Genomic DNA, 9,972 nt, shown 5'->3' on the forward strand with positions numbered 1-9,972 from the left:
CTTTCTTATACACTTCATTTTGATCAAAATTTTCAACTCTTTACCAATGTGGGATATCTCAAACTCAACCACAATTTACCAACACCTCAATACTCAATTCTCATGATGCCACCTCAATACTCTTGGTTCTTCCTTTAATATATATATATATATATATATATATATAGATATATGGACCCATTTTGTTCATGGAAAAAGTGAATAGTAACAAGTAGGATAATGTCGGGTTGTTCACGATGCGGTTTGGTCTGCTTCGAGGTTAAACTACAAGCAATATATGCGGTTTGAGCATTTTTCTTAAACCACAAACCGCACAACGTAAACTTCAAACTGTAGCAAACTGTATTGCACAAGGTTTGTACCTATCACACTTTATGCCTACATTCAATAACTATGAGTTTAAAAAATACATCATTACAAAAATGGCGCATCAAGCATAGGCGTGCAACGAGCTTAACATGATATCAAACGAGTCTTGAGCCATGATATGCTGTCACAATGATACTTTTAAAACACTGATTTTAACAAACGTAATCAATTTAAAGAATGATAATGGAACCATGTTTGATGTGTGTGTGTTTTTGGTGATTATCTTCCTTTCTTCTTTCTTAAAGATTTTCGATCTTATTAAACCATTTTTGTCAAAAGAAATCCTTTTTCAAAACCGTTTTACGAACATGGGGTCTAGGGTATTAGCGATTCGAGCTTTTAACGAGCTCATTTATCTCAAACTCAAACTCCTTTATCTCGATCTCGATCAAAATATTAACAACGAGTTAACGAGGGAACCATTCAACGACTGATCAACGACGGAACACTTGGCGACAGATCAACGAGGGACTTTTAGCTCAATAAGACTTTTTATGACTTGTTAAGATCCAATAACACCAATAGTTACTTATTACCTATTTGCATGTGGGTACCAAACAACACACATGTTGTTATCTATACATTCACATACATACATACATACATACATACATACATACATACATACATACATACATACATACACACATACATACACACATACATACACACATACATACACACACATATACATACATACATACATACATACATAGAGGAACGATCAAATGCAAACCGGCTACTCTTCACAGTTGCTTTCTCAGCTACACCAATCAATCTTTTGGACGTACCACAACCTTTGTTCCTTATACCGGTAGCAGGATGTATCTCAATGTTATCGAGTCTTGGAAAACCAAGGATTTGTTCTATTCCATGCTCTTTACGTTTCATCGAAGGTTCATATGTACGATCTTTGGCTAAATCATTCTTCAATTCTTTAATTGTAGCCATAAATTATTCTAGTTTTTCTTTGTCATCTCTTAATATGTCCAACATATCATCGATAACGTCATATGTATCATTTATTATTTTATGTTGGTCCTCGCCTACGTCACATATTCTTTGACGACTGTTTTGAAGTTCAATCGGCATAAGGTCGCGTCTACATCTTCTCAAAATGCATTTTTCAGGTATAGATTCAACACCGACGTTTAACAATACTTTAACAACATGTCTGCATAAATAACCATGTCGACCGATGTGATTGCAACTACAAACAATGGTCGACTCCTTCAAATTACGAACAACCTGTACATAATATAAAGTTGAAACAACTAAGATCACAATCGAAACGTTGTTGAAATAAAACAATAACATATAAAACTAATAATAAATGACTATGTATGCAAGCATGCCTTATACCCTGCAATTTTCTCGTCTCTTTTGTCTAAATGTTCAATTAAATATGTGTCAACTTCCTCGTCTGCATTGACACTTTTAATTGAACATGTCCAGGCAGCCCTGTGTAACTCAGTTTGCACCTCAGAAAATACATAACACGTGTAAACCTCACAAGCGTGCCTCTCCAACTTGCTATAGGTTAACCATTTAGGTAGTCCTCGTGTGATAATCAAGACGACGTTGTTCCCTACGTTGTTTCTCCAATACAAATTAAAACCCCAACATAAATTGAAAAAGATTGTTTCCACTCTTTGAAAAAGAGTTAAAAAATGAGTTTGCACTTTTTGACCTGTACGTTGTCTTCATGAGGCAACACATTGGAAGCTCTTTAAAGTATGTGGGTATCCACTGGAATCTTAGAGCAAACATATCTTTCAACCACATATGATCTTGATGAGAGAACTCCTCGATAAGAACCATCCATCTACTCTCAAACTCGTCGAAGGATATGTGAATGTTCCACACCAGCTTGAAAAATTGTTTCTTAAACATGGTGTTATTAAGAAGATCACAACTAAACTGCAAGTAAATTAAATATGTAAGCAATTAAAGAAGAAATAGAATAATAAGTTGTTTGCTGTCTTYCTAACCTTGTTGGGGACTTTATTCATAATGTGCCAAATACAAAGCATGTGTCTTGAATYGGGAAAGACGGTTGCAATTGCCTTTTTCATCGCAAGACATTGGTCGGTAAGAATCATCRGAGGGGGCTTCGAATGTGCTTTYYGAAATGCTTGCAGTARCCATTGGTAATTTGGAACATGTTCATGTCTAACCAAAGTTGATCCAACAACGACATTGCAGTTATGGTTGTCAACGTGAAGGAAACAAAAACCATGAAATGTCTAAAACAATAAACAYGTCAATAATTAAAATTTATAAAAARGRCCATTTTCATATAAAGCAGCATATACGAACCTRTTGGTTCGGAATGTAGCATAAAAGGATATTACATCTCCAAATTCATAAGAATTGAATCGAGCTACCTCATCAACCCAGAAAATAGTATGCAACTCACTACCAACCCAAATTGGGTTGATTATTTCGCTCTTGTATCTTCCAAAAGGAAAAAAGATCTATGAGAGTTCTTTCCTGAATCCGAAAGAGAGTACTTGGTTTTCCCAATAACTGCACGTGCCACCTTTTCGTTCCTCCATCGTAGTGTAAAAAATTACAGGGTCATAAAAATGCCACCACATATATTTTAAAACGACAATGAGAACACAAGTTTTCTTTGGTAGAGTTTTGCAAAACTTTTCTTACACCCAGACCTGAGTTTGAATCCCGTTAGTACCATTTTCTTAGTTTTAGTTTTTAATTTCAGATTTATTATGATTCTGAAATTTTTTGCAATAAAAGACTTGAACACATGACCTCACATATGAAAAACAATGAACTAACCAACAAACTAATGATGATTTTGTGAAAAATATCGACATATTTATTGCTTATAGTCAAATGATGCCACCACTTGAAAAGATTTATAGGTCCGCCCCTGCTTCACGGAAACAACCTCTGTATCCCTCAAAACAAAGATAAGGTTTGTGTAGTATACATACTACCATAACTAGACCCTACTTCGAACATGATTTACCGTGTTTGTTTGGTTTGGTTGAATACAAGTTGTAAGCTGAATGCTAAGTTAGTTGAATCCTATGTTAAACTAGCGGTAGGGCCGGCCTTGGGCACGGGCGGCATGGGCCTTCGCCCAGGGCGTCCTTAGCCTAAGGGGAATCTAGCCCAAGCTCGTTCTATATTATCAATTATTGGTCTTGAATCTTTCTAGTTCGATCGACACCTATTGGCTACTGACCTACAACGCCGGACACAGAGGACGCTCCACCCCTCCACCTCGAGATCTCAAAATTCAATAGACCAATAAATCAATAATCAAACGCAAGTCGACCACCATCTTTGTCTTACGCCCACAGGCCACAACCAATCGGATTTTTGCTCTGATTTTTGGCTACGACTGCTTATGAGAATTTTCTATCCTCAAATCTGATTTTCGCTCTGACTTTCTCACCACTCCAGTTGTTCTCTTTCTTATTATTTATCTTATTATATAAAACCTAGTTATATGATTTGTTGTTTAATGTTTAATGTTTATTGATTTCATGATTTGCTTATTTTCCTTGATTTCTTGATATTGCAATCTTGATGTTAATGTTTATATGCTGAAATATGAATGACTGAATGCTTCTCTGAGTGATTTCCTTAAACCTAGTTGATATCCTTAAACCTAGTTGATATTTCATTTGTTTTAGTGGTTATTTGGATTTTTAGACTTTGGCTATTTGGTGATTGCTTTATTTGGACCATTTGATTAAATATGTTTCCTAGAAGTGGATGAAACATCTAACTTGAGGTTGTTTGCAATAGGACTCAAATTTCTAATTGGGTTCTCCATTAGATATAACATTTGTTTTGAATTCACATCTACGAACAATGAAAGAATACAAAGGGTTGCTAGTCGCTTGCTCTCTTTTCACCTGACCGTAGCACTAAGCGACGAAGTCAAATGGTGAATGGTGCAATCTGGATATTGTATGTGAAGATCAAGTATGAGACCTAAGAACCACTAGGATGTTATGACCCTATGGAGCCTATTTTGTTTTGCTATCTAAAACAGATGTGTAATTTGTTTAAAATATACGTTGAATATTAACTACAAAACCTATAGAGTACTATAAAAACCCCAATATCAAAGAACTTTGTTCCAATATCAAGATTAGGTAGAAATAGTTAGTAACGGCTACTAATAACGTCATCTAAGCACAATAATCAATAATCAAACCAAAATAATGAAAGTATAGCAAAGGAAGAGAGGGACATTTATTTAACTTTCCGTCCATGACATCCAAAACCATTAGACCAACCCTTACTAGCGGTGTTTTAGCCTTCTGCCCTTTCCTTATTTTCCTTTTGGGAAATCCTTTCTCTCTTCTATACTTCTCGTAAGTTAAGGGTTTTTATGGAAACAACTGTTTTGTTTTATTGTTTGAAGATAGAAACCAGAAGGTTTGGTTTGGTTACAAGTTGTAATAATTAATGAATCCCATAATCTGTGGAAGCAGTACAAGTGAGGCAATCTTTGAGTTGAGGGTGTTTTAGTTGGTCAGCAGTCTGAAGTGACTGATTGTTGCATCTGAGTCTGAATGTAATTGAAACATAAAGGGGCTCTAAATCTGACAAAAATCCTCTCTTTTTCCTTCCAAAAACACCAATAACAAGTCCATGCCCATTACTTCACAGCCTGGACAGGCTTCTTGAAACTGCATATCAAGCCCACATTCTTCCATAAATCCAACCAAAACCCATGTGAGATTCTTCCCTTTTAATCATTCTTCCACTTCTTTTATTCTCAAACCACCACCACCATCTCCATCCCCAGCAGATTTCTTTTCTGGGTTTTTGTGTCATCGTCATGTGGGATTCAGAGAGTGAGTCAGTTGCAGGTAGAGACTATGATAATGGACTTCTTTCGTCTAACAAACATGGAGTTCAGACCGATCGCTTTGAACAAAGAGGCAAATCTTGGTACGTACTATAACTATTTACCTACCCATCTTATCTCTTTAGTTGTTTTAAAAGATAGATGAAATTAACAAGCTTTCATGGGGAAATAGGTTTGTTGCAACTGATATCCCGAGTGATTTCTTGGTTCTGATTGGTGATTTTAGTTTCCATTTGCATAAGGTATTAATTGCTTTATCTAAATCCATTGGTTTTGGGTTCTGAAATTGTTGATTAATTCATCATTTTGTCTGTTTGTTTGTGTGGTCCAAAAGTATCCTCTGCTCTCAAGAAGCGGAAAAATGAACAGAATAATATATGATTCAAGAGAAGTAGAGTTGAGCAAGGTGCTCATGGATGACATCCCAGGTGGTGCAGAAGCCTTCGAGCTCGCCGCGAAATTCTGCTACGGGATTGCCGTCGATCTGACCGCCACCAACATCTCCGGCCTGCGGTGCGCCGCTGAATACCTGGAAATGACGGAGGATTTAGAAGAAGGAAATCTCATTTTCAAAACTGAAGCTTTTCTTAGTTATGTGGTGTTGTCTTCATGGCGAGATTCGATTGTGGTGCTCAAAAGTTGCGAAAAGTTGTCTCCCTGGGCGGAGAATCTCCAAATCGTTAGAAGATGCAGTGAATCCATCGCTTGGAAAGCCTGCGCCAATCCCAAAGGAATCCGGTGGCAGTACACCGGAAAACCCATGAAGGTTTCTAGCCCGAGTTGGAACGAGATGAAGGATTCGAGTCCGAGCCGGAGTCCGGTTCCTCCTGATTGGTGGTATGAAGATGTTTCGATTCTTAGAATCGATCATTTTGTTCGTGTCATCACTGCGATCAAAGTAAAAGGAATGCGATACGAAATGATCGGAGCCGCCATAACACACTATGCCACGAAATCGCTTCCGGGGTTGATCAAAGAGGGGACTGGTGGCGGTTTAAATGAAGAAGGAAGTAGTAGTGGCGGCGGTATGGCAGTTTCCGGCAACTGGAAAGGTGGTTTGCACATGATCGTTGCCGGAAATAAAGAGGATCATTCTTCGATTACTCAAGCTAGAGATCAAAGAATGATCATTGAGAGCCTTATAAGCATAATCCCGCCGCAAAAAGATAGCGTTTCGTGCAGCTTTCTTCTTCAGCTTTTGCGAATGGCGAACCTGTTGAAGGTGGCTCCGGCGCTGGTTACGGAACTCGAAAAACGGGTCGGGATGCAATTCGAACAAGCCACGTTGGCCGATCTTTTGATCCCTTGTTACAATAAAACTGAAGCTATGTATGATGTTGATCTTGTTCAAAGGCTTTTAGAGCATTTCTTGATTCAAGAACAGATGGATGGTTCGAGCCCCGGGCGTCAGCCAGTGACGGAAAAACATATGTACGAAGGGATTCAACGAAGTAGTAACTCGAATGCGAAAATGAGAGTCGCTAGGCTCGTCGATAGCTACCTCACTGAGGTCTCGAGAGATAAAAACCTTTCCTTGACCAAGTTTCAGGTGCTCGCCGAGGCCTTGCCGGAATCTGCAAGAAGCTGTGACGATGGATTGTATCGAGCAATCGATTCGTATCTTAAGGTAGTCTAAACTTATAAATCTTGTAAACGTAACATCCGAGACATGTTTATTTGACAGACGTAAGTTAACTTATTCTTCGAGTTTATTAAAAATGACCTGTTTGGTTAGCCATTGACTAGCCGATAACCTAACTAGCCTTTTTGAACCCTATTGCAATAGCGCGTCAACAAGTTCGAAAGCCTTTTTTTTTTCCAATTATACCCTTAATTATATTTTTCAACATGTATTTTTGCATCATTTTACATTATTATCTATTTTATCGGTTGGTTTTTACCAAACATGACCGGTTTATATATCCCATTTGCCCTACAAAAATGTGCATATAGCTAGCTTATCAGTTAATCCGATAAATGTAGCTATAAATTAATGTTACTGACGGGCTTTGTGTGTGACAGGCTCACCCGACGTTATCAGAGCACGAACGGAAAAGGTTGTGTAGAGTGATGGACTGCCAGAAACTCTCGATGGACGCATGCATGCACGCTGCTCAAAACGAGCGGCTTCCGCTCAGAGTCGTGGTGCAGGTTCTTTTCTCGGAGCAGGTGAAGATCAGCAACGCCATCGCGAGCACCTCCATTAAAGACACGAACGCGGGCGATTCGCATTACCAGCCAATGGTTCAAAACCGCAAAACATTGCTAGAAGGAACACCACAGTCGTTTCAAGAAGGATGGGCTGCTGCTAAAAAGGACATTAACACACTGAAATTCGAGCTGGAAACGGTGAAGACCAAATATCTGGAACTGCAAAACGAAATGGAGAATTTGCAGAGACAGTTCGATAAGGTAACGAAGCCGAAACAGCAGTCGGCATGGACGAGTGGGTGGAAAAAGCTGAGCAAGATGACGAAGATGAGTACTTTGGAGAATAACGACGTTGGAAATCAGAGTAATGTAGCACAAGCGGCTAGAAAGAACCCCAGAAGATGGAGGAATTCAATTTCCTAGAGGCGGAAACGCGATTAGAAGTTTCAAGTCATCGGAAAACCCGAACGTCGTACAAGTTAAGGCACGGAAACGACTAATGCCAAGAAAAGATTGCATACGAACACATGCCGGTCGAACTAGTCCGACGCAAAACGATTAGCTATAAATTCATTCTTCATAAATTCCTTTTTTTCTTCTAGGAATTCAATTTCACATGAGTAGTTCATCCTTTTGGTTGTGTTCATTTCATTTCTTGGTGTTTCTATTACCATCATGTTTGTTAAATTTGTAATTTGAAGTTAAGTTTTTATGTGTTTTATATTCATATATCGTTGTGATTGTTTTTTTTAATTAACCTGAACATCCAACCCGTTATGCGAGCTGACTAATCTCAGGACGACCACCTGCTTTGTAGATAGCTCAGAGTCACCGCATTTGAACCTCTGTGGCCACAATGAGATTTTTATTCCTCCTTGGATTTGAACCTAGGACCTCCTGATACTTTTGATCTTTGAAGTCAAGCTCAAACCAATCAAACACCATCCTTATAGTTTATCGTTGTGATTGTTATGGTTATAGTTATTCCATATTTACTCTTTCTTGAGGCATATGTGAGATTTAATTTAGAGGGCGCTTCCTTTTACATAAGGTTATAGTTATTTCTTGAAAATTAAAAAATGTAATAAATTAAAAATAGAGTGAACTACATGTTTGGTCCTTATGGTTTACACAAAATCACATTATGCATCCCTAAGATTATATAATTATGGAAAAAGTCCATGTGATTTACATTTTATAATGCTCTGGTCCTGCCTCTAACTCTGTTAAAAAAGACTCCGTTAACAGGGGTGGAGCCATGATTTGGATATAAGGGGAGCATCAATTACATATATAATATTATATATATGGGAAACGTTTCATTTGAGAAGTAAATAAGTGATAATAACCTTTTATTTGGCTAATATTTGCGACTTTTTCTAAAAGTTGTGAAATTATCCTCTATATTTTTTCATAGCCGTAATTTTTGATCAGTCAAAAACGTAATTATTGATCAATCACAACCGAAATTATTGACCAGTAAAATCTGATCTTGATCATATGAAAGACTAGAATCACTTATTTACTTTTCAAATATTTACCACTTCTCAAATTTGATCTTGACCATCTTCAACCTTTATTTAAGGTGTCTTATAAAGCTACAATCAAGATTGACATCATGAAGATATATGAAACAAAAAAAAAAGGTTAAAGGTTAACATTGCGATGTTTGGAAGAAAACGAAAGCAAGATTGCTCTTACTTCGGATATGTAGAAAACAAGTAACCAAAAGAAATGTTATATGACACTAACAACAAACTACATAGATGCCAACTAGAGGATACAAAATCGGATTATCAGGTTATTTCTCGTTTTACTATTCTTTAAATTTTTATAATTCAATATTAAAATCTATAATGTTAATTTTTAATATATTTTTTGATGCAATTTTATACATGTGCCACCTCAACACACTATTGATGCATTGTCCCAAGTTATGGTTGAATGTTTTACAGATTGGAACATTGATAACTAATTGTCAACGTTGACAATTGACAATTAACAATTGTTCAACAACTGATTTTGTGGTCAACAAGCTCTTAGATACTTTTACTCCTTATTAATTTTAAAGGGTAGGTTTTTTTTACATGAGGTGTTGTGTACATATCATTTATCTCATTGTGAAAGAAGAGTTTTTTATGATTGAGAGCATTACACTACATTAATAAGCATTTAGACTCATGTCTTAATTACAAACCATAAAACACAAAGTACTACCATTTTATGCATAGATTTCAAAAAACTCTTAATAACAAGTTATAAAGCATAATGTACAACTTGTTAATGCATTGACTTTAATTTCAATGGTTAAAGTCCTCTTCCGGTAGCTCCCTTGTGCGCCAGTCATCTTCTCTATCCTTTTCCAGCAGCTCCCCTGTGCGCCAAAACCGGTTTTGGTAAGTCCAGACCCTTCTTTCCTCTCTAACAGTTTTCTTCTTCCTTTTCCATCTCTCCCCTGTGCGCCAAAACCATTTTGGTAAGGTTAGACCTCGCTTTCTTCCATTGCTGCTACCTTTGCACAAATGGCCGATTTGATGTATCAAATTTGTGGCTTTCCAAGACGACCTCATCTGTGCATATAACCTAAATTTGAA

General features: G+C 37.2%; 1 protein-coding gene across 1 annotated transcript; it reads left to right on the forward strand.

Moving 5' to 3' along the window:
• Window positions 1-5,197: 5,197 nt before the first annotated feature.
• Window positions 5,198-8,075, forward strand: LOC112507649 (root phototropism protein 3-like). Its single transcript, XM_025112305.1, has 4 exons — window positions 5,198-5,310; window positions 5,400-5,469; window positions 5,562-6,854; window positions 7,250-8,075. Exons 1-4 carry the CDS (start codon window positions 5,198-5,200, stop codon window positions 7,799-7,801), a joined length of 2,028 nt encoding a protein of 675 aa, XP_024968073.1. The 3' UTR covers window positions 7,802-8,075.
• Window positions 8,076-9,972: the final 1,897 nt, after the last annotated feature.

This window comes from Cynara cardunculus (assembly GCF_001531365.2).
Source record: "Cynara cardunculus var. scolymus isolate 2C chromosome LG 2, CcrdV1, whole genome shotgun sequence".
NCBI lineage: Eukaryota > Viridiplantae > Streptophyta > Magnoliopsida > Asterales > Asteraceae > Cynara > Cynara cardunculus.